This window comes from Erinaceus europaeus, chromosome 8 (genome assembly GCF_950295315.1).
Source record: "Erinaceus europaeus chromosome 8, mEriEur2.1, whole genome shotgun sequence".
In the NCBI taxonomy this organism is placed as follows: domain Eukaryota; kingdom Metazoa; phylum Chordata; class Mammalia; order Eulipotyphla; family Erinaceidae; genus Erinaceus; species Erinaceus europaeus.
The window spans coordinates 91,151,873-91,178,101 of NC_080169.1; the positions used below are offsets into that span (position 1 = coordinate 91,151,873).

Genomic DNA, 26,229 nt, shown 5'->3' on the forward strand with positions numbered 1-26,229 from the left:
ACAACTGTACTGTAAACCATTACCCCCAATAAAATGACCAAAACTAAAACAATTATAAATAAGCAAATTATTATGAATGTAGTTAATTTTTGGTGTCAATATTCCCCAACTGCATGAGGGCAGCTGCTTTGCTTACACTTTATTAGGTCACCAATCACTCTCATTTCCATAGCAAGAATCCAAATTCACTATCTGCTGGTTTGCAAATCAGAGAACTAAAATGATACATGTCCAATTTTACTTTAACTGAAAATATGTAGAAATGATTACTTTTTACATCTATTAAACATTAATGGAGAAAAGGAAATTGCAGTATCTCATTCAAATTACAGTGCTCTGTCCTACCTAAGCTGTGAGCAGATATGTCCACATAGCTTGTTTCTCTCCTCCTTCAGAGCTCCACTTTCAGTGGAAATACTGGGTTCAATCTAAATCCAGGTCATAAAATGTCTTCAAGACAAGATATAAAGGCACTATCTTCTCTCTGAGAGTCCTAATTGCCACTCCAGCCTCCTGACCCAGGTTTCTCTTTATCAAAAAAAAAAAGGAAAAAAGAAAAAGAAAAAAGAAAAGAAAGAAGGAAAAGAAAAGAAAAAGAAAAAAATCTGAGGAAAAAAACTCAGGAACTTTTCTACCCTTGCTATGAACTTCACACCACAGTTTGAATGGGAAACGCATTTCACAAATGGGCAGGACAAATTACAATTTGACATGCACAGTCAGAAAATGTAGGCATATTCCTGTTCTTGAACATGTGTTCTAAATAATAAATTATAGGCAGTGCTTAGGGTGGATTTAGCCATTACGGTGTGTCAGATGGTATGGTTTATGATTCTGGGCCAAATGAGATGTCTTCCCTGAAATACAAAGAAGACACTAAGGTTTCTAATTAAACATTATCTTTTATCTGATGACAATTTATGGGAATCATAATAACTTAATTCTTTTCCTCCTACTGAACCAACTTAAAAGTTGTTCAATAAAAACTTGAAGGCGCATTGTTGAGATTCTTCAAGAAGTAATTGTTTATTCTGTCCATTATGTTTATATTAACTTATAATACTAGATCCTGGTATGATTTATGTGTGCATATGATCCTCACAAGAGAGCCTTCTACAGAACAGGGGCCTTCTGGTAAATTAACTAAGCCTCTTTAGAAAATCTGCCCAAATTGACTTCCCAGTCAAACACAGATTCCAGACAATTCCTGATCTCTATAAACAGGGCTTTTCTGTCTGTCTCTCAGTTCCTCTTAACTTCCTAGTCTCACTTTGTGTCACCATTGTTGCTATAGAACTCCAGGCCCTTGTTAACTCTGCTCTCTGGCCCTAAAAGTTTTCTTCCCATCTTGACCTAGCTTCTCCTGGTGCTATATCTTCCTTTCCTTGAACCCATTTTATATCATGTCACTTTCAGTCTGGCTTCTCTTCTGTGTTCCAAGAATACCTTGGGTGCATGGCTACATCTTTTACCTCACTATGCTTCAACTGTTTGTTTAATTACATGTCTGTTTTTATCTTTAGTCATCAAAGTGCAAGGATGCATCTGAATAAAGGTGGCAGAGTGGTACAGAGCAATCAATATACAGGGTTGAACCTCATAAATATTAATACATAAATATATTGGGGCTGGAGTAGTGACTCAGCTGGCTATGCATATTCACTATATATGTAATGGCCTGGGTTTTATCCCCCACACTGCATATAATGGAGTAGTGTCTCTGTCTTTCTCATTTTTTTCTTTCATAAACACATACAAACTATATATGTGTATATATGCATATATGTGTTAATATATGTACCTTTCTTATATACATATATATGTAGAGGCATTTATAAAATAAAACTGATTATAGAAAAATAAATTTACTACAGTATGTGCATATTATTACATGAAGATGCATTAGCAATGTTTTTGTTTTTGTTTTCTCTCCAGGGTTATTGCTGGGGATTGGTGCATACATTACAAATCCTCTGCTCCTGGAGGCCATTTTTTCTCCTTTTGTTGCCCTTGTTGTTTATCGTTGCTGTTGTTATTCAATAGGATAGATAGAAATTGAGAGAGGAGGGGAAGGCAGAGAGGGGGAGAGAAAAATAGACACCTTGCAGACCTGCTTCACCACTTGTGAAACGACTTCCCTGCAGGTGGGAAGCCAGGGGCTCGAACCAGAATCCTTAAGCCAGTCCTTGCTCTTTATTCCATGTGTGCTTAACCTGCTGTACTACCGCCCTACCTCCAGCAAAAAGTTTTTCATGATGAATACCCTAGATCATCTGTTTCATTGGAATGGACATTTTTCCTCATTCATCTTTCAATGCTTGGCATAGAATTCAAAAATGATTGCTGAACTAAAACAAAGATGCACAGAAAACAGTAGTAGCCAAGGTATAATCACCCAGGGGTAACTACTCCACCCCTGAAGTCCTAAGTATATAAAGATTCTAAGTAAATGAGTGAGATCAGTGACAGAAGTTCATGAGTACAACTATTTTTTCCCCCTTTACGGTAGAACTCACTCCTGTTGAAAGATGTTGTCATGGTAGACAACATTAGGAGGAAGTTTATTTAGGCATTCCAATTTTAGCTTGCATGACCATGGATGGGTTCCAAATCTTATTTTCACAACACATTAGTTATTTGGCAGAACTGGACCCATTGTATTTCCTTGCCAGTATAATAATTATCCAAATGCCTTCTCACTAGAACTAGCTAATGTAATATTTACTAGCTGCCTTCTTATATTGATTTCCAGACATTAGAAAATAATTTTAACTATAAGACAGAACTGAAGAGTAAAGAAAACAAAAGAAGTCTTTTTATGTGGAGAGAGAAAAAAATTGTGCAATGACTATTGAATGATCTAAAGGAAATTAATTCAGATTTAATTTTATAATATTATAAAAAGAACATTTTATACTACCTTATTTTAGAGAGGTGATATGCAATTTATACTTTAGTATTTCTAATATTAAAGTACAGATTATTTCTCCTTAAGTAAAGACTACTTTATTTGAAAACGTTCTAGAAAAGCAAACAGTGCTATCATTTGCAAAACTTTATAACTCACTTTGCTCTAAGTCATAAAGTTGAACTTCTATCTACTGTTATGGCTCAATCTGATATATTTAAATATCTAAAATCTAATTTGTGTTACAATTATAAATCAATTTCTCCCAAAAGACAGTTTCAGTCTTCAAAATAGTATTCCCTAAAACATATGTAACAGTTTCTTCCCAAAATCACAGCTTTAGTTCATTTAATCCTTAAATATATAGCATAAAATTTATAAACCTCTTTGTGACAATTTCACTTAGGAGCTGGTATCATTTAAAATGACAAATAGTCCCAGTCCTGCAGATGTTACACAGGTGTCTAGATCAAGCAGAATTATTAACTTACAATAAAAAGACATTGGTAACCAATATAAAATACACAAAAATGAGACTAGTAGGAAACATTGAGGCTAAGTTTTCAGAGACTTAACTAGGTATCCTATATAGGCGCATAAGTTGCTATGCTCACAAGCTAATTGCCCCAAATTTGAATCTCTGTATGTGCAGCTTGGCCACTTATTTCTTCAGCCTTACAGTAAAGCACCTAAAGGACATCCCTGAGTTTGTACAAAATCAGCTGTCATCAAAGTGGGGGGGGAGTGTCTGGGGGGAAGGCATACATAATGCTCTTATAGTCAAGGATCTCATGAAAACCAAGCCCTTTGGAACATTAGTAAGTGCAATCTCATGAGTAGAAACACATACATGTTCCCAACATACCATTGTCCTATTAGAAAATTAACAATTTTAGGAACATAATCCCTGTCAACACATAAACCTACTGAATAAATTCAGCTTTCTGAGATAAAAGTTAACTAATGTTAATAACATATATGTGGGTTGTGCAATACCTACTATAAAAGAGACTATTAAGTAATACTTCACCTTAGCCTGATGATTTTTTATTAACTTAGGCTAACATGATCAAAGAATTAGCACAGGGGAGACTCTGACACCCAAGTTCTAGTCCGACCCTGTCATGATGAGCATGATCCCACTTTTCACATTTAACATTTTGGCATTCAGTTTGCCTCACCTCTAAAAATAAGAGAACAGCAGGGAGATGCAAGGCCCCTTTCAACTACATCCAAGAAGATTCTTTATACCCACTGAATGCAACTCTATATGAAAAGGAATCTTATGTTAAAAAAAAAAGTGTGTGTGTGTGTGTGTGTGTGTGTGTGTGTGTGTGTAATTTAGTAATGAAACTTAAATTTCAGGCTATGTCTAAATCACACAGCATTCAGTACCAAGCAAAGATATGAATGGGGATGACTATTAATTACAAATCATGTATACCAGGATAAAATTAGAATTAAAAAACAAGATATACAATGAGTTAAGCCTATAAATGTACCCATGACCATTAAAGACTGAAGTATCTTATTTCTGACAAATTTTTACTGAGAAAATACTGTTGTAAAACACGGTATTGTTGAACTAGAGCACCACCCCAGCACTGACTTGCTCATCTGAGGTCCCACAGGTTGCAAGTTCACTCCCTGGCACCATCTTATGTGAGAGCTGAACAGTGGTCTGGTTCTGTCTTTCCTTCACTCTTTCATAATAAATGAATAAATAGATACACAGGTAAGAACTAAAAGACTATTGTTATTTCAGTGATACATTTTTATGTCTCTCTAAAATACATATTAGTATGCCTCAACTACCAAAGAGCCACTTCCCCTCAGTGGTAGAATATTGTGCCTTCTCCGCCACATTTCCTCTTTCTCCCTAACCTCTCTCCCGGAAGTAATCTCAGATCTTCAGACTGAAGTTATAAAACGTCAGACTGAAGTTTTATTAGCATTTACCCTGACACCTCCCTTGCTTTGTTTCTTAAATCTCACATCTAAGTGAGATCTTCCAGTATTTGTCTTTCTCTTTCTGATTAGTTCCATTTAATGAGGTAGGAAAGCTCTTAAATGTACTAAAACAATACATTTATCTTATAAACGCTTACTGAAACTTATAACCACCTCTGGACCTAAAGTTTGCTAGTAACAAAGGCAAATATAGTATCATAACTCTGCAAGGGTCATTCTGCACATAATTCCATTAAATTCCCATTCATACATGTAAGGGAACCAGTACATTATGCACCTACCTAGAAACAGGGGAAAAGGGTGACAGGGCTAAGAAGGAGGGGAAATTATTCACACCCAAAAAAGTCATCAATCAGATTTAGCAATAATAACTAGCCTTTGAAATAATAAATTATCAGACTTTCTCTTGTATACAGACTCTCTTGAGAGAGTCTATATATCTATATCTATATATCTCTGTATATATGTCATATTCATAAATATATACCAATTTATTGAAAATAAGTATGGGGGCCATACAGTGGTGTACCTGGTTAAACCTACACATTACCATATGCAAATATCTGGGTTTGAATCTCCTGCTCCCTGCTTGCAGGGTGGGAACCTTCATGAGGTGAGAAGCAGATCTGTAGGTATCTCTCTCTCTCCTCCTCCTCTATATCCTCTCCTCCTCTCAATTTCTCTCTGTCCTATCAAATAAACACAGAAAGAAAAAAGAAAAATGGCAGCCGGAAGCAGTGGATTTTTAGTACCGACACTAAGCACCAGTGATAACCCTGGTGGCAATAAAAAGAAAGGAAGGAAGGAAGGAAGGAAGGAAGGAAGGAAGGAAGGAAGGGAGGGAGGGAGGGAGGGAGGAGGGAGGAACGAAGGAAGGGAGGGAGGGAGGAAGGAAGGAAAGAAAGAGATAAAAGAAAAAGAAAAGGATAAAAAAGAAAGAAAAGGAAAGGAAAGGGAAGGGGAGGGAAGGGGAGGGGAGGGGAGGGGAGGGGAGGGGAGGGGAAGGGAGGAGAGGAGAGGAGAGGAGAGGAGAGGAGAGGAGAGGAGAGGAGAGGAGAGGAGAGGAGGGGAGAGGAGGGGAAAGGAAAGGAAAGGAAAGGAAAGGAAAGGAAAGGAAAGGAAAGGAAAGGAAAGGAAAGGAAAGGAAAGGAAAGGAAAGGAAAGGAAAGGAAAGGAAAGGAAAGGAAGGGAAGGGAAAGGAAAGGAAAGGAAAGGAGGAGCCAGGTGGTGATGCACTTGGTTAAGAGCACACATGACAGTACACAAGAACCGTGGTTCAACCCCCTGGTCCCCACCTACAGAGGAAAAGCTTCATGAGTGGTGGAGTAGGGCTGCATATGTCTCTCTGTCTCTTTCCCTATCTCTTCCACCCTTCTCAATTCCTCTCTTTCCTAAATAAATAAATAAATATAAAATCAAGAAATGAATCTAGTGGTTCCTGATCACTTAGATTAATTATTTTATATATTTACTTATTTGCTTTTAATGAGAGGGAGAAATGTCAAAGAACCACTCTGGTATATATAGTACCAAGAATTGAATATGGCACCTGATGCATGTAAGCCTTGCACACTACTCACTGAGCCACCTGCCAATCTTACCATTTAATTTATAAGTATGTGCTTATATGGAATCGAACTCACATTTGATTTAAGCATGAACTATGTTAAGTCAAACATTACTGGGTGTTGTGATGCTATTTTTTTAAGTTTCATTTTATTCATTTCATTAGATAAAGGGTTTCACTTGCCAAAGAGGGAGTAGCCAAAGAATGACTTCAGTACATGTGGTGCAGGGGACTGAGCTTCAGGCATGCAAATTCCCTTTTCACCTGGTGGACTATTTCTCAGGGTCCAATGTGATTCTCTTTCCTAGATGTGACATTCTGCGTTACCCTACCGTGTTTATGTGAAAGAGCTTATCCTTGTTTCTGTAATGGTGTGCTACAGCTGAATTCTAGTTACATACAACTTATAATTGCACCAGTAGAATCTTAACCAAAGAAAGTTTTGCTATGTTTTCCAGGTCAGTGGATTGTCCCTTGCCTCAGTTGTTCAGACAATAGGACTTGTGATTGGAGAGAAATAACCTGGCAGCCCCACAACTGCCAATATGGCATCTTAACCAAGCCTCAGCTCCAGCAGTGCCTGAGAGGAAGAAAGGTAGGTGTTTTCTGCAGAAGGGAAGTAGAAATCCTTTTCATCTACATTCTCACTCCTTTCCTCACCCCAGCAGCAAAAGCAATAAAGCTGTAACTACTAGAACAATACCTACTCTCTCACTCTACAGAGGAAAATTAACGAAATGCAGTGATATCTCTGAATTGTGTATAAATGTTATCATAGAAGAGACCTAACAATTCTTGTTCAGAATACTCAGTTATTTCCAAACAAGTCTACTTGACAGATGGAGGATATTAAAGCCATGTCCTGTACTGACCCAGTTCCATGCTGTTGTTTCAGCACAAATTGGTAGGCACTTGCCATGTCAACTGACAGTTGGCAGTTCAGAGCAGCTGGTCTTGTCAACTGCAGCTCCAGCAAGGCACTGTGGTTAAAACAGACATCTGTAGTTTGCACAAGAAATATTTCTGTATGCAAGATTCCCCTCTGCTATTGCTTACTGAGTGCATGGCATTGTTTTTTATTCAACTAACCTTCTGACTCTTCTTTCACATTCCTGGGCAGGTCTCACGCGAACTTCACTAGGCTGCCTTTCCTTTAATGCAACTTCTAAGCTGCTTTCTTGGACATGCAGTGCCTACTTGTTAGGCGTGCTCACACTAGGTATGTCTTAGCAGAGATCTCAGACATACGAGGCGGGCATACACACAGAGATGCTTAATTAACATGAAGTAAGTCACCCTTGCCCATATTTTTAAAGCAGGGGTATATTAGGTGTATATTTTCTTACAAAAACTCTCATATAAGGGCAAGACTGAAAAAAATGGTGTCTTAAAAAGTTCTCTTGAGACATAAATAAGAGCATTGAATATATTTCAGATTTTTCAGAGAAGAAGCCTATATTCAAAATTTGAGTTTTGTTGTTGCAGTGTTTTACTGCTCTCATCTGACTGTTTCATACATATGTATAGAGATGGAAAGGGAGAGACACTACAACACCAATCGATTATAGAACCCCTAGTTCTATAATCCTTCCATGATGCCTGCCAGGGACTCAAACCTGAGCCTTATGTATGGCAAAGCAGGAGTCCTCCTTCTGATCCCCCAGTTTTTCTACTAGCAAATAGTGTCAAACGAATTTGATTAATTCCAAGAGAAATGACCCAATGTTCATGGCTAAGAGTATTTTTAATAATAAAACAATAGAATCACCTGGGTTTTTTTGTTTGTTTTGGTTTGGTTTTTATTTGTTTGTTTGCTTTTCCTCCAGGGTTATCACTAAGGCTCAAACTCACTGATCCTGGTGGCCATTTTTTACCTTTATTTTGGATAGGACAGGGATAAATTGAGAAGGGAGGGAGGGAGGGGAAAACAGTGAGGGAGAGAGAAAGATAAACACTTGCAGACTGGCTTCACTGCATGTGAAGTGTCCCTGCTGTAGGTGGGGATCACCTACTTTTAAAAAGGGAATGGCATGCACACAGTGAGATTACTCACCTAGGAATTATGCTTTGTTGTATATGCAACCTAGGTTAAAACCAGGATTCCGTAACACTGGGGGAAGTTTCCACACTGTGGTGTCTCTTTGCTCCGTTGTCTCCTTCTTTCTATTAAATTTATTTATAAAATAAAAACTGTTGACAAGACCATAGGATAAGAGAGGTACAATTTTCACCACCAGAGTTTCGTGTCCCATCCCTTCCCTTGAAATCTTTCCTATTCTTTGTCTCCCTTGCAGCATGGACCCAGGATCATTATGGGGTGCAGAAAGTGGAAGGTCTGGCTTCTATAATTGCTTCTCCACTGAACATGAGTGTTGGCAGCTCAATCCATACTCCCAACCTGTTTCTATATATATTTTCCCTTTTGTTGCCCTTATTGTTTAACATTGTTGTGATTATTATTGTTGTTGTTGGATAGGACAGAGAGAAATGGAGAGAGGAGGGGGAGACAGAGCTGGGGAGAGAAAGATAGACACCTGCAGACCTGCTTCACTGCCTGTGAAGCGACTCCCCTGCAGGTGGGGAGCCAGGGGCCAGAACTGGGATCCTTAAGTGGGTCCTTGCACTTTGTGCCATGTTCTCTTAACCTGCTAAACCACCGCCTGACTCCCTCCCAGACTGTTTATGTGTGTCTCTTTCTAACTAAAAAAGGCAGCCCAGAGCAGGTAAGCCCCAGCAACTACCAAAAAAGAAGGGAAGTGGAAAGAAAAATAATCTTTTGGAGTTGTATGTTGCTGTCAGAATTATTAAGCTAGCATTAATTTTTGTTCAAGGAAGTATGTGGCTGTATTTTTTCTATCTTAAATCTGATCAGACTGAAATCTTCACAAAGGCAAGATATGTGCTTGATTCACTGTCTTCCTCTCACTGCACATTTTTAATACATAATATTTATCTGATATTCATTGACTAAATCAAATGGAAATTTTGTTTATTCATTGTCACAATTTAGTGAGTTAGATACTGTTGTAGCTTTTTTCGTACCGCTAAGAAAACTAGAGTATTTCTCCTATGATCACGTTTGTGTTATTAACTTATAATTGGGCATTTATATCACCAGTTTGGACAATCCAGTCTCCATATCTTAGAAAGCAGGATTGAAAGCAATGAAAATATATGTAAATATAAGTTCATAAAAGCCATAGCTCTGGACATGACTTATAGTTTATCAGATTCTTAACTTTTCCAGCTGTAAAATAGTAAGAAACCTAAATGATCTAATCATATGCTGTAACTAACAAAGATTTTAAAAGCTGACCTTCTTCTACCAATCTGCCTTTTAAAAAATATTTCACTTACTTTATTTTAATGAGAAAGAGGCCAGAGTATTTCTCAGCTCTAGCTTATGGTGATGAAGGTAATTTAGGACTTATTGAAGGTAATTTAAGACTCATGTCTCAGGCATGAGTCTTTTGTATAACCATCATGCTGTCCCCCTAGCCCTGTCTGTCTTAAATATCATAGATAGATTGAATGACTTTAACAACATTCATTTCTCAAAGTTCTGGATGCTAGAAAGTTAAAGATCAGTTAATCATGTTGGAATTTGGTGAGATATATTTTTTGTGGCTTCCACTGGCTGCCCTTTGGCTGTCCTGAGGAGGCACAGAGAAAGTACTAATCTCTTCCTCTTTGTGTAAAATACACTAATCTCATCATGAGGTCTCATGCATTAATGTTAAATCTAGTTGCCTTCCAAATATTCCACCTTCTGAAACCAGATCATATGGAGGTAAGCAGGGGGCTTGGGTGGATTTTGAGGGAAACATCTGATTCGTAATAATATGTTTGCTATTTTTTAAATTTTTATTTATTTTTGTTTTATTTTTATTGCTACCATTTTATTGCTTGTTGCCTGCAAAACAAACCTACTGCTCATGGCTTCTTTTTTTCCTTTTTATTTTTTACTTGATAGGACAGAATCAAGTTGAAAGGGAGAGAGAGAGAGAGAGAAAGAGAGATAACTGCAGCATTGTTTCACTGCTTGTGAAGCATTCCCCTATAGGTGAGGACTGGAGGTTTGAACTTGAGTCCTTAAACATAGTAATGTGTGGTCAACTGGATCTGTGATTGCCAAACCCTATCTTTGCTAATTGCAGGAATGATTATTATCAAAGTAATAGTTAAAAAGAAAAAAAGAAGAGCAATCATTTATTTTTTCCTGTTAGGACGATATCAAGTAATAGAGCCTGAAGATAAAGGCCTGTGTTCAGATGTGATTCCAGTAGAGACTAGTAAGGCCATTACTTAACAGAGAGGACTTGATTGTAATGATTCCCTTAGACTTGCATACTCAGAATTCAAATTTGCCCCCACACTGCCAGTGATCCTACAAAGTATATTGTTTACCAGGATTTCTAGTTTATTCTATACACAACAGGGAAGCACTGTACAATTTGAGCAAAGGAGTAGCACAACCAAAATTAGAAGGAAGAAAATCATCCCACAGCAGTATGGACACTGCCTAGGAGAAGGAGGAAATGGATATTGGGGAATTAGGACTGTTTAATGGAAAAAAATACCATCATGCAAAGAAAGTACAGAACTTGTATAAAATGATGCTGTTGATTTAAAAAAAAATTAATGCAAACACGCATACAGACACAGAAAACTTCTGAAAGTTACAACTAAGGAGGATTATGTAAGTGAAGGAAAGGGGTGTTGACAGAAAGGGTTTATACATTTTGCAAGGCTCAGTGCAAAGTAAAAATAAAGGATCCTGAACTCAAAAGTAATTAAGAATTTCAGGAAGGCAACAGCAAAAGAAACCAAACACAGGACTCCTCTATGTATGGGCCCTTTACAATTACCGGGGTCATATGACCATGAAATCTTCACGGAGCAACAGAGCATGGCTGGAATACGGTAAAGAGATCCCTTTGAATATCTGTATTATCTTCATTTTTACAGTACAAGCATGTTTGAAAATCTAAAAATACACAGCTTAAAAGGTTGTTTAACCAGAGCTGGAGCAGAAATAGTGGAAGCCCAAAGACAGATGAATCTGAGAAAGACATTTTAAATTCAGAATCAAAGGACTTGGCAATATAGAGACAGGTGCCCACACTCTATCATACAGCACAGATATCACAATTAAATATTACAAAGTAGTACTTATTTTAAGAGCAATCTATTTGTGAATGGAATAGGCTAGTGAAAGTATTTTCACAGTGATAATTTCTTATTTTTCTTGATATGAATATAAGCATGCAAAGTGATCCTGAAACTTCTTTGCTAAGGCAATTCTCATCCTACTCAGAACTTCCTATAATATGTGTTCTAGGGAGTCGGGTTGTAGCGCAGTGGGTTAAGCGCAGGTGGCGCAAAGCACAAGGACTGGCATAAGGATCCCGGTTCGAACCCCGGCTCCCCACCTGCAGGGGAGTCGCTTCACAGGCGGTGAAGTAGGTCTGCAGGTGTCTATCTTTCTCTCCCTCTCTCTGTCTTCCCCTCCTCTCTCCATTTCTCTCTGTCCTATCCAACAACGACAACAACAATACTAACTACAACAATAAAACAACAAGGGCAACAAAAGGGAATAAATAAATAAAATAAATATTAAAAAAATATATATATGTGTTCTATTCCAAAGACACATGAATGCTTCAGCATAAACATTACAAAAAATAGATATGAAAGCAACATATATGATTTGATTTTTAAAAAAATTTTATTTAGTTTAATTTTATAAAGATGGAAAAATCAACAGAGCAAAGGAAGTGAGGATGTAGAGAGGCACTTGCAGCACTGCATCACTACTCCTGAAATTCTCTCTTCCCACAAGTGCAGACCAGGGACTTGAACCTGGGTCCTTTACCATAGTAATATGTACACTCAACTAGGTGTGCCACTATCCTGCCCTGGTATGTTTTTTTTTAGCACATTATATACTGACTTTTGGGAGGTAGTCTTTCTACTACATCAGATATTCAAGAAATGGTACAGTATTGGAACAATACTATATAGAAATTCACATATAAATAAGGCAACCATGTAAAAGAACAGTTTTTTAAAAAAGAATATCTGCACAGCTCTTACTCTATTTGATAAAGTGATTTTTAATTCACTGTAGCCATCAGATTAACTCTTCTGCCCCATACCAGAAACCTAGTAACATCAATTATTTTAGCATGTTACTACATCCTGCTACTCACTTAACATAATTCAGTATACTTTTAATGATTGTGTGTGTGTGTGTGTGTGTGTGTGTGTGTGTGTGATTTTATGTTCTTCATTCACTTAGCTAACTTCTGTTGAGTGGAATATCTGTTCTCAGTGAGTACAACATGATCCACCAAAGTACTTAATCTCTAGTAGAAGACATGTGAGAGATTTGATTGTCACAATATAGCTTGATAATTTACATGATTGGGAGTATCACAGAGGCTGGTACCTGACTATCTGGGAAGGTCAGAAACCATAGCTAAACAGGTCATGAGTCCAGGGAAGATGATGGTAGATATAGACAATTTACCAATAACATTGCTTACATAAATTTAATTAAAGTAGGAAACATTAAAATCGCTTTAGTTTGGGAGTGGTAAGACCATGGCTTTATGCATGTATTATTTCACTACTCACAAGTTTAGTTATTTTTTTCATTCTTTTTATGAGATAGAGAGAGAAACCACATTAACAGAGCTTTCCTTAGTGCTGTGGGGCACTATTGTGTAGTGCTGGGACTCAAACCAGAACCATACTCATGGGAAGGCATCCACCTGTGTTGTTAAAATTTCGGAGGCTCTGGCCGGGCGGGTTAGCTTCACGGCGGGTAACAGAGACGCGGAGACAACGGCTGGGCAGGGAAGCTGTATTTCTTTATTCAGGAACAACGATTCACAAACTAAGACAAACTAATCACCAAACAGAACTCTGCTGTCTCTTTGCGGTGGCGCAAGCACTCTCTCTCTTACTCTCGAACTCAGGAACCCTCTCCCTTACTCTCGAACTCAGGAACTCTCGAACTCTTGTACTCGGGAACCCTCTGAAACTCTGGCACACTGGAACTCTCTCTTTATCTGTAACTCTGAAACTCTCGAACTCAGGAACTCTCGAACTCTCAGACTCAGGAACCCTCTCTCGGGGTTCCTTGGGGCGGGGCCAAGCAGGCCTGCGAAATTAACAGGACTGATCCAATTCTCTTGGCGGGGGAGGGCTAGAACAAACCAATGTAAAGCACACGACACACCTGACCTGCTGAACTATCCCTCAGTGCTTAAATGTTAATTTAAGGCACTATCATTCAAGTCTACTGTTCTCTTTGATTTTCCTTTTATTGAATATAATAGACTATGAACAAAACTGAACTAAGAAATAATAGTTGAGCTATAGATGATTCCAAGTTTCTCATTTCTCAATGTGTTCCAGTTTATGCATCTCATAAAACCAGGGATATATCTAAATATGCAATTTTAGTAGTATAGTATACTTACAGATCTGAAAATATTCAATTAAGGCAGAAAATTCTAATTTTTTAGTAGGAATTCATGTTTCATCATTGTCACAAATCAGTTGTTCAACAATGTCAACTCATAAAAACAAAACAGAAAAGTATAATTTTAACTCTAATCAAGGAAAAGGAAAGCTTTTGAGCATAGTTAGCATGCTCAAAATAATCAAATTAAAATTGTTGGAAGTATGCCAGCTCCCCCTGGCTTCTGCTTAACCAAGCACCGGTATGCCTACATAGGGATTGGTTTGATCCCATTCAAAGTGGTCTATTTACATAAATCACTTTTACATTTACATAAAGCACCACACTCCCTCCAGGGCATTAGTGGTTTAGTGGTAAAATTCTCACCTGCTCCACCCCCTCTCTTTGTCACACCCTGATCCTCTCCTTGTCACACCCTTATCTTCCACCAGTCACTTTTCGCTCCACCCTCTCTATGTCACATCCTGTTTCCACCCTACTTGGAGAGTATAAAAACAGCTACTCTTCTGATTAAACACACTTGGAAATTGCTTTCCGGCCCTGAGGGTTCCAGAGTGTATCTCCTGCGAAGTTAGTGCGGCACGAGTTCCTGATCCCTCTCCCACGCAGCAGCCTAGATCGGCTCCAGTTTAGTTCTCTCCAACCCAGAGAGCACTAGCTCGGGAAAAAGCACCCTCAGGCTATCCCAGCATAAAATGTAACCGAATTTAACTGTAATTAACTTACTGTAATTTCAGGCATTTAGATAGCACTCTGGGTTTCTCAAGTCTCCAAATAGTCATTTCTTTCAGTAGAAGTCCTTATGTCATTAGTATGACCTCATATAGCCTTTTTATTTCTGTCTTTTTTTTTTTCCTGTTCTACACTGATGAACACAAGCCTGTATTTGAAAGAGTGGGCCCACATGTAAGGAAGGGACAAGACACAAATAGGTAGAAAATGAAAAATAGAATCATGTTCCCAGTAACTTTGACCAGGAACCCTACTGCTGCATTTAATGACATGTGATGAAAATTTTCTAGACATTATTCATTTGTCTTCACTTGAGCAGCAAACAAGAGACTGATGGCTGAAGGGAAGATGGACTGAACTTTCTTCTCAAACCACTGGCATCTACTTGTTTGTGTACAGAGGCAGGCAAAAGCCGGATGACTTTTAAACTCTAACTTTATGCATGTATGGTGTATTTCATCTATAGTTAAAAAACATACATGTGAATTTTTGTGATAATCATGTTGAATCAAAGCAAAACCAATAAAAAATAATAGCTGTGTTTTAAATTACACCCTCACATATTTTTCTAAGTGGATATCCTCCTCTTAATATAACTAGAATGGAACATTCATACAAATTTATCAGAGCATGACTTTATCATCAGAATATGAAACACATAGAAAATGGTTTAGAAATATGATAAGCAAGTTTATAACTGAAAAAAAAGCCAAGGAGCCTGACCCAACAGAATTAGACAAGCCCTTATTTTGTTTATCTGCTGAACACATAGTTCAGAATTTAAACCAGTAATAAAATATCTGAGAGAAGATTGCAATTAAAAAAGGGAAATATATAAAAAGGCAATATGTATAAAAAGTACTTAAACTCAGCTGTTCAAACAGGAAATTTAACTTATATTTCCAAGTAATGTTTGCAAGTCAAGTAGTGTCTTGAATTTAAAGGTGTTTAAAGTTTTGAAGTGTGGCTAATTTATAATAATATGTTCTGACTTATATGAGAATTCCATTAGGGTTACACAATTCATTGTTGCATGTCAGTTTCAGTTAAAAAAAGAGGAGTGAATAAAAAGAAAGGAGTATACTTCACTGTCATCAGAAAAGAATGACATACATAATGCTGACAGGCCAGACAGGATGGCAATGTAGACAGATAATTATGTTTTAAGCAGCTATGTATAGATGGTACTTAGTTGTTGACTTTTTTTCTGTGCCAGATTTTATGTTTTTAAGGTTTGCCTTAATGTTAACTGATATTTTTTTGACCCTAAGCAACATGCTTTTTTTTTTTCTGCCATCAGGGAAACATTGAATATAATGATAATACATTTTACAGAGAGCTGCCAAGTTATATTTCCATCTGATCTTAACTGTAATTTTCCATCTAACACATTTCAGCTTCATATTAAAGCTCAACTTTACCTCATTAGAAATAGATAACTGTCTAAAAATAGGGACTAATCTGAATCACTATTCATGGCCATGGACTAGAAGAGGCAAAACACCTCACATTTTTTAAATTACTTTTTTTGTTTTATTTACTTATTTATCATTGGATAGAGACAGAGAGAGATTGAAATGAGAGGGGAGATAGAGAGGGAAAGAGACAGAAAGACACCTATAGCCCTGCTTCAGCACTTGTGAAGCTTTCCCCCCTGCAAGTGGGGACCCGGGGCTTGAACCTGGATCCTTGCACACTGTAATGTGTGTGCTTACCCAGCTGTGCCACAGCCTGGCCCCCACACCTCACTTTTTATTTATTTTATTTACTGATGTAAGACCTCTTCAGAGAGTAAACATGACTTACGTTAATGGGAAAGTCATATAATTTTCCTCTTGAAAGACTTGAGTAGGCTTCTGGTAGCAAAATTGATTCCTGTGTTTCCATTCACATCCACTTCATTGGATCTAAAGAAATACTCTAATTTTTGTGATATTGAGCATGACACCCATGCTGGAGGAAAAAGAGGAGGGAAATTATTTAAAGCAATGTTGGGATTTTGTCTATTGACTCCATATACCCAGTTCTTTTCCATTCTCAACAGATTACAACAAGCTGATAAGTAAAAAAAAAAAAAAAAATTACAATGTACTATCCTTATATTTACTCAACACACTACAATTGTGTTTGATTTCTTTTTTTAAGACAATTACTTTTTCAAAATTTTCTTTATTTATTGAATAGAGACAGCCAGAAATTGGGAGGGAAGGGATGATAGTGAGGGAGAGGGACAGAGAGACACCTGCAACATTACTTCACCACTCATAAAGCTTTTCCCTTGCAGTTGCAGGAGTGAAACTGGGTCCTTACACATTCTAACATGCACTCAACCAGGTGCACCACAACCAGGCCCACATGTTTATTTCTTTATAGCTTGATTTGCTCATTATGTCCTTGCTAATTTTAGTGACTCAAGAAAAGAGGTTATAGAGGGGAATATATGCATGTCTTATCAGTATTAGCATTGTCATTATCCTCTATTCATAATGAAATAAAACAAAAGGATAATTACTTAAGTGTTTATTAAGATCAAAAATTCTCAAAACTTTGGTTTCATTTTCACTAACAAATTATATTCCTTTGCCATTACTTGTCTTATCCATCCATTTCTCCAAAAAGGAAAAAAAGGGAAAAAAAAGAAATGGTTTTCTCAAGAAAATAGGGCAAAGTACAAAGTGAGATTAGATTGGGTAAATGTACTGCAGCAAAATAAAGGACTGTGTGGGAAGAGAGAGGGGAAGAAAGAGAGAAGAGAAAAGAAGGTAGCCTAAGGGGCCCAGGACTTAATGGTGGGAAAAAGCTGAATAGGTTGTGAAAGTGGTGTGTAGACATGCTTGTACCCATGTCTCAACACCTGTCCTGAAGTTCATTATCCCCCCCATATAATGAAAAAAAATTTTACTTTTCCTTTTATGCAACATATGGGTTATAAATATAGCCTTTCATACAGTTTTGCTAATTCACAGATGAATAAACCTGAATGTGAGGATTAGGCTTTCTTATTTTCCAAGAAGACTTAGCATGTAGGAGAATGTGGTAAAGAATAAATGTCCATCAAGCTCATTTCCACTTCCCCATATAACTTAATTACATTTCTCAGTTTCACTTGAGATTGGGTATGTGGCCATGTGACTGAGTTCTGATCATTGAAATATGAGTAGCAACCATGTCAGTTCCTGTTATGGGCCTATAGAAAGGCTGACAGTTCCTTACTCCTTCCCCCCAGCTGTACATCAATGCCTAGAGCAGTCTTGGAAATCATAAATTGAAGAAAACACTATCCAAACATCCTGGTACCCTAAATGACCTTCTTGACCTCCAATTTCACCAATACACTCTCCCAGAAATGACCTGCACTGTCTTCCTGAAAGAGAAACAAACCTCAGTTGTGCTCAGTTGTGTAAAACAATGTACTTTATTATTTATCTCTTAACTTATCTCATGCAGAAACAATTTCTGACAAAATTAGAAAATGAAATAATGAAAAGTAAACGTTTTTATAAAAAGATCATATATAAATAGACTTCAATTTTTTACTAAAGCCTAGGAGCATGTTATGTTTCAATTCTGTTGTCTATAACTGTATAAAAAGACCATGTTAGACAAACAACGGTCTTATATATTTTTCTTTTTTATATAATTTTATTTATAAAAAGGAAACACTGTCAACAACCATAGGATAAGAGGGGTACAACTCCACATAATTCTCACCACTAGAACTCCGTATCCCACCCCCTCCCCTGATAGCTTTCCTATTCTTTGTGTGTGTGTGATTTTTTTTTTATTATTTATAAAAAGGAAACATTGACAAAACCATAGGATGAGAGGGGTGCAACTCCATACAATTCCCACCACCAGAACTCTGTATCCCATCCCCTCCCCTGATAGCCTTCCTATTCTTTAACCCTCTGGGAGCATGGACCAAGGGACATTATGGGGTGCAGAAGGTGGAAAGTCTGGCTTCTGTAATTGCTTTCCCAGGTAACATGGGTGTTGACAGGTCTATCCATACTCCTAGCTTGTTTCTCTCTTTCCCTCATGGGGCAGGTCTCTGGGGAATCAGGGCTCCAGGGCACATTTGTGTATTTTTCAACAGTACATTTCATCACAGGTCTCAGGATAAAAACATACTAAATTCAACTGAACACAACATTGTCTCTTGCTGAAGATATGACATCCAGCTTCTCAAGTAACTTCCAGATACAGATATTATGACCCAGAAAACTCCTGATAGGATTTCTTTTTAAAACTCTTTTTTTTTTTTGGAGAGGAGGCTAATGGTTTACATTATAGTTGTTGACACATGGATGCAATTTCTTATCTCCCTGTGTTGAGTGTCTACAACACTCTCAACACCAACTTCGGTCTTTTGCCACTACCATGTACCAGTACCCTAAAGGCCTTCTCCACCCCCTCCCTTCTGTTCCTTCTCCAGTCTTTTACTTTGATGCAATACACTCCAATCCTAGTTTTGTTTAGTGTTTTCACGTTCTGTCCTTGTTTCTTAAGTTCCACCTATAATTGAGATATCCAGTGTTTGCCCTTTTCTTTTTGGCTTAACACAATTAACTTTCCAGTGCATTTTATACATATTCACAACCATTACTTCATAAAAATGAGGCAGTTACTCATATTCTGCTTGTAATAGGCTTTTTACAAAAATGAACATGAAATCTCACCTATTATAATATGTTCATATTATTATAGTACTATTAAAACAACATAAAAGCAAGTCAAGTGTATGATTATGCCTTCATAAAAACCAGTCAACTATGTGCTCTTAAATGTATATGCTACTTCCAATTTATTCTGTTTTTAAAAGCATATTTTAGTAGACATTCTTATTTTCTAGAAATGAATTTCCTTTAAAACTGCCAGTATATAAACACAACAATAATTTGTTCATTAAACATATGAGAGGCAGATTTTGTGTAAGGCATTATTCTTGGTATTTCCACTTTAATAACCAAAGAGAAAAAAAAAGCAGTGCTACATGTGTTTACATAGTTCTTTAAGAGGACCCATATTCCTAAACTAGTTATTTTAATGTTTTATTGTTTAAGTTATTAGGTTTGTTGTTATCTACTAGCTATTTGTATTTAATGATCACATTTTCTCTTTAATTATTCATGCAAAAATTTAATTTGCTCATTCCACCCAACCTAGCTAATATAAGGCAATAATTTTCACTGAAAGAAGAGTTATTTCTAAATTATATGGCTAGTCCTGTGGACTTATTATGGAAATTTAGACCTTTCTAAGTAGTTGACCATTAAGACAAATCATCTACAAATACCTTTTTAAGAAATTTACCAAATTTAATTATCTAAATGATATATATAAGTATGAATTCTGCAACCAAAAAGAATCTCTAACACCTAATATTATTTTTGTGAGTGTATACTTGAAAGAGTTGACATTTTGAGCTTAGAAGTCTTTTGGTTAGGAATGCCAATTAGCCTGTTACTAAGCCTGCTTCAGCTACAGATTAAGTAATCTTAAAATGACAAGTTCCTTTTCACTTTAGTAAAATTATTTCTCCCTTTTGTGAATAGAAAGGCACTGGTATAAAACAATTCTCTGAAACTAGACTTTTCAAAGCTGTGTCTACTAAACTTTTAAAAAAGAAAATTCCTACACGGAGATGTGTGATATAGAATTTATTTTGAAAATAAGTGTGGTGTATTCTTCTGGCATCCATGTTGGCCTTGCTGGAATTACGCAGCAATGGACTGTCCAGGTATTTTTCTGAAGAGCTGATTTTCTTAGGGTGGTGATTGTCTTCCAGTTCTCCAGCCAATGCTTCAATTCTACATGTCCCAGAGGGTTCAGTAGCAGAGGCATAGAGGAAGATAAAGTTATTACTGTGATTTAGAAATTTCTTTTTTTATTTTCTCTGAAAAATTTTCTAAATGAGTTAATGAATCTGAAGTATCTAGTAAAGTACTTCAAGGCATACTGCAAATGCTCAAAAACAACACTTGTCTTTGATAGACTTTAAAGCTTGTTAACATTTGGATGGAGGATAGATAGCATAATGGTTATGCAAAGAGACTCTCATGCCTGAGGCTCCAAAGTCCCAGATTCAATCTCTTAAACTACCTAAAACAGAGCTGAACAGTGTTCTGGTAAAAAGGAGATCCCTATTTCCCCAGTCCTGGAACCTCTAGAGTGGGACTCACTTTCCTGCTTACTTCTTTCAATTCATACCAAATGATATCACATCTGCTGATCCCAACCTAGTCAACTCAACTAGTACCATCTCGGTATGCTTCACTTTAGACTGTGTCCAGAGATGTCAGGCATGGAATGTCAACCATTCAGTCTCATTACTCCGGTGAGATCTTTCCTTTCATAGTATTCTCTAATTCCATTCCAGGTGGTTCACTTCCCAACAAAGTCTCAAAGCCCAAATATAGACCAGGTCCCATGAGATATGGCATATGTTCACATGTATCTATAAATTAGGGCAAAATATATACCTGAAAGCAAAAGTACACGAGAGTCTATGAGTCAGTATACAGTTCATAATGAAATAGTGTCTACTTAGACTTCAATACCTTCCTCACCTATTTCCTATTATACTTCCCTCACTCACTCCCAAACTATCCTTATCAAAGCAAAGACTGCAAAAGTTGAATAAGGGCAAGAGACTGGTATACTTAAATGATGACTCTTTAGTCACTATCAGACCACCCCACCAGCTGGTGCCCTATTCAGGGAATCTTGAGATTCCCAAGCAGACATTATGGGGTCTAGATCTCAAATAAATCCCTCTCTCCATTGTTACTGGTCATCTATACCAGTAACAACAAAACAGACCCCTTTGTGGGCCCCATAGGACCTTGCCCTCAACTTGGATCAACAAAGGTAGAGAATGTTCCATCCTCTGAAGGGAAGCTGGACAACATACTCTATGCTACACCTGAAGAAGCTGGGTCTTGATATTGGGGCAGCTTGGAATGTTCCTACTGATGACCACAGAATGAGAACTCAGATCTACAGGGATGCAGAGGTCACATAGGCTCCTAAATTGAATATGGGCCCCAGATCACACCAAATCGATGGGTTTTACAGTCAACAACATTGATACACCTTTCCCATATTTGGGAGCTACTTTCTTCCCTGATCCAGCTTTCTGGTCCTTTTTCCAGCCATGACATCATCTCCCCAGACAATAACTAGGATCCACCTATATATCAGATTTCAGGCTCAAGAAAAAAAAAAAGACTAGTATAGTCACAGGCCCTTTGGAATGTAACTAAAATATGCCTATTAGCTATCTACAGAATGGAGACCCTCAACTCTTCATCAGCAGTACCCTAGTCTTTAGGTCCATGATTAGTCAACAACTTGTTTGGCTTTGTATGTTAACTCTCTTTTCAGCCACCAGGTACCAGATGCTAGCATGATGCCAACTGGACTTCCCTGGACAGATGACCCAACCTATGTGTCCTGGAGCTCTGATTCCCAGAACTCCACCCCACTAGAAAAAGAGAGAGGCAGGCTAGGAATATGGATTGACCTGTCAATGCCTGTGTTCAGCAGGGAAGCAATTACAGAAGCCAGACCTTCCACCTTCCGCATCCCACAATGACCTTGGGTCCATACTCTCAGAGGGTTAAAGAATAGGAAAGCTATCAAGGGAGGGGATGGGATACAGTTCTGGTGGTGGGAATTGTGTAGAACTGTACGCCTCCTATCCTATGGTTCTGTCATTGTTTCCTTTTTATAAATAAAATAAAATTAAAAAGAATTAAAAAAATAATGATCAAGAGTCTGGGTTCAAGTTGATGGTCTCCACCTGCAGTGGGAAAGCTTTGTGAGTGGTGAAGCAGTGTTACAGGTGCCTTTCTGTCTCTCTCCCTCTCTATCAGCCCCTTCTCTCTCTATTTCTGGATGTTTTTATTCAATAAATAAAGACTATAACTTTTTTAAGTAAAAATGCAACAACAACAACAAAAAACTAGTTCACATTCATTCTGTGCTCTAGGAATAAAATAAATTTTTAAAATTTCAGTGAAGTTCTCTAAAGTGATGGTGATATTCTCTCTCTCGCTCTTTCTCTCTCCCTCTCTCTCTTTCTCTCTTTACCTCTCTCTCTCTTTCTCTCTCCATATATATATATTTGATAGGGCAGGGAGAAATTAAGAGGAGAGGGGGGCGTAAAGAGTGAGAAAGACAGACACTAGTAACACTGCTTCACCATTTATGAAGCTTCCCCCCCTGCCCCGAAGATGGGGTCTGGGGTTTTGAACCAGTATGCTTGTGCATAGTAACATGTATTCTCAACCAGTTGTGCTACTTATTACCTGACCCCCTATTTTCATTATTTTATCAATAAAGGAAAGAAACTTGGATAACTCACAATTTTTTTCTAATATTACTTTGTTAATAAAAACAGTATCTGAGAATTCTGAAATAACTCTTCTACCTTTGACATATGTTGGTGAGTTGAATTCTAATGCAGTGAGACAGTGTTACAAGTGTACCTCTCTCACCCTCCTTTAGTCTACCTACTTCTATTATGCTTCTCTCTCTCTCCCTTCCCTTTTAATTCTTTTGTGTGTTTATACACAATAAATAAATATATATTTTATAAGGAAATATTTTTATATTTATTTATTTATTTTCCCTTTTGTTGCCCATGTTGTTTTTTATTGTTATTGTAGTTATTATTGTTGTTATTGATGTCATCGTTGTTAGATAGGACAGAGAGAAATGGAGAGATGAGGGGAAGACAGAGAGGGGGAGAAAAAGACCCCTGCAGACCTGCTTCACTGCTTGTGAAGCAACTTCCTTGCATGTGGGAAGCTGGGGCTTGAGCCGGGATCCTTGAGCACTTAACCCACTGCACTACCACCTGACTCCCATAAGGAAATATTTTTAACATAGAACAAAAACCAAAAATATACATTTTGTTTTCCTTTCAGGAACACTCAGCTTCTTTGATATTCCTAAACCTGTAATGCATAATCCAGATACCCAGTGATTTTACTGGTTGCCTGGAGCTACCTTAAGAAGGATTGCATCTATATACTTAAATGAAAGTATCATACAGTAGCAAATTAACTCAAATGCTAGACTTTGAAGGCTGTTTACTGATGTTGCAGCTGAGTTATCAGCTCAGCAAACTAGCAAACTCATGTCTTTATATATATATATATATATATATATATATATATATATATTAATTATATGTCTTAATTTTTTTACTTATAAAAAGGAAACTGACAAAACCATAGGATAAGAGGGGTACAACTCCACACAATTTCCATCATTAGAACTCCTTATCCCATCTCCTGCCCTGATATCTTTCTTATTCTTTATCCCTCTGGGAGTATGGTCCCAGGTTCATTATCAGGTGCAGATGGTGGAAGGTCTGGCTTCTGTAATTGCTTCCCCGCTGAACATGGGCGTTGACCCATACTCCCAGCCTGTCTCTTTATTTCCCTAGTTGGGCAGGGCTATGGAGAAGCAGGGTTCCAGAGCACAATGTTGTCTGTCTAGAGAAATCTGGTCAGCATCATGCTAGCATCTGGAAACTAGTGGCTGAAAATAGAGTTAACATATATACCTAAACAAGTTGTTAACTAATCATGAACCTAAAGGCTGGAATAGTGCAGATGAAGAGTTGGGGGGGGTCTTCATTTGTGGATAGCTAGTAGGCCTATTTTAGTTATATTCCCAATGGTCTATGACTATATTAACTTTTTTTTTTCCCCAAGCCTGAAATCTGATATGCAGATAGATCCAAGTTATTGTCTGGGGAGATGATGTCATGGCTGGAAAAAGGACCACAGCAAACTCATGTCTTAATACCTAATACCTCAGAATGTGACTTTGCTTGGAGACAAGATCTTCAAAAAGGCAATTAAATTAAAATACGGGTGGATCCTAAGCCAATGTAACTGGTATATTTCTAAGAAGTTAAGTCACAAAAATACATAAATGGCAGTCCATGTGAAGACACATAGAGAAGATGGTCCCCTAAAAGTCAAGGACAATAATTCCGCAGAAGAAAGCAAGAACCTATGAAAATACATTGATTGTACACATTTAGTTTCTAGAATTATGAGAAAATAAATTTCTGTTACTTAAGTCCACAGTCTATGGTGCTTTGTAATGGCAACCATAGCAAATCAATACAAATAGATTTGGATAATTACTAGAATCTCAAACTAGGGGCTTTTCTGATAATCCAAAGTTCCCTTTTTTTAAAAAAAAAAATATGGATGAGAAAAAATATAAATAGTTACTGGGTAGATCCAGTATAGAGAATTAAAAAAAAAAATTCTATCACAACAAATGAAAATGGACAGATGACCCATGATTGGAGTATTTAGCTTAATCAGATGGTGCATGTAGTAATAGCAGTTGTTCTAAATATTGGCGATTCTCTCTGCATTTATTCATATAATGATGCAAACACTCTCTCACCTTGAGAAGAGCGACCCTTTGCAGATTCTCATTGAATTCTGAAACAGGCAGTGTAGTAGTGTCAGAGAAATGATGGCAATGATTGTTATTGGAGTCAGTATATACGTTCATAAGTAGAGAGAAAGAAAGATTAGAGCCTGGTAGACTGCATAATATTTATGCAAAATACTTTCATGCCTGAGACTCCAACTCTTAGGTTCAATCCCTGGCACCACCACAAGCCAGCGTTGAGTAGCACTCTGGTTAGAAAAAAAAAAAAAAACTTAGAGAAAGGAAAGAAAGAAAAGAAACCTGAAGAACAAAATAGCCTTATCCAAAAACATTAACAGTGTTTGTCTCTATCCAAAGTCTTTTTGACTCCCAACTCAATAAATATTTTCAAAGAGCATGCATGATACTATGAGAAAAATTAGAATTTAGAAATTAACACTGACTCTGACCTCAGTATTTCTTGATATGATATGAGAAAAAAAAAGATACAGGTACAAATGTCCATCATTTCACATAGTCTTTGATTAAAATCTACAGTGAAAATTTTAAAATGTAATGAAAACAGAAGATATTCTGTTTAGTGTGCTAAATAAGAGAGAATGGGAAAATCATGGGCATTTGTCTAGAAGTTGCATCATAGTCACACAGATGGGATTGCAGATAAAGGAACAACCTTGAACTTCCAGGCACATTAGGAGTAAGAAAAACAGTTGACATTAAGCACAAATGATGTTCAGTGAAAAAGCAAGAATATTACTTGCTCAATTTAGAGGAAGTATTGAGGGGATGGGGTCATTAAGCACTTGGGATTTAAAGACAAGTTTAAAATCTGTCTTCCTCATTTACTAGATCTATGACTTCAGTTTCTCTAAACTTCTAATTGTTTATCTTTGAAGTGGGTATAATAATTCTAATGTCACAGTTATAAGTAACTATGATGCCAGACACTGTATGAAATCTCCCTCCAGCAAAGTCTAAAAATGCTAGCTGAAGATAAGGAGTTTAAGGTTGCTTCTATGGAACACAGAAACCAATAAGATTCCCTAAGGTAAATATTAAGATAACATTGGGAAACTTATATGTATAATGCTGTATGCAGGATGAATTCAAGGGCAGTCTCTACATACA

At 37.2% G+C, this 26,229-nt stretch overlaps 1 protein-coding gene across 2 annotated transcripts in view; it reads left to right on the forward strand.

The window, feature by feature from the left end:
- Positions 1–26,229, forward strand: part of CPED1 (cadherin like and PC-esterase domain containing 1) — a 422,947-nt gene that overhangs the window by 360,569 nt on the left and 36,149 nt on the right. For both annotated transcript variants that reach the window (XM_060196489.1, XM_007525006.3), the window contains exon 18: positions 6,905–7,041. In XM_060196489.1, coding sequence (XP_060052472.1) covers positions 6,905–7,041 — 137 coding nt within the window. The remainder of the gene's footprint in view (positions 1–6,904; positions 7,042–26,229) is intronic.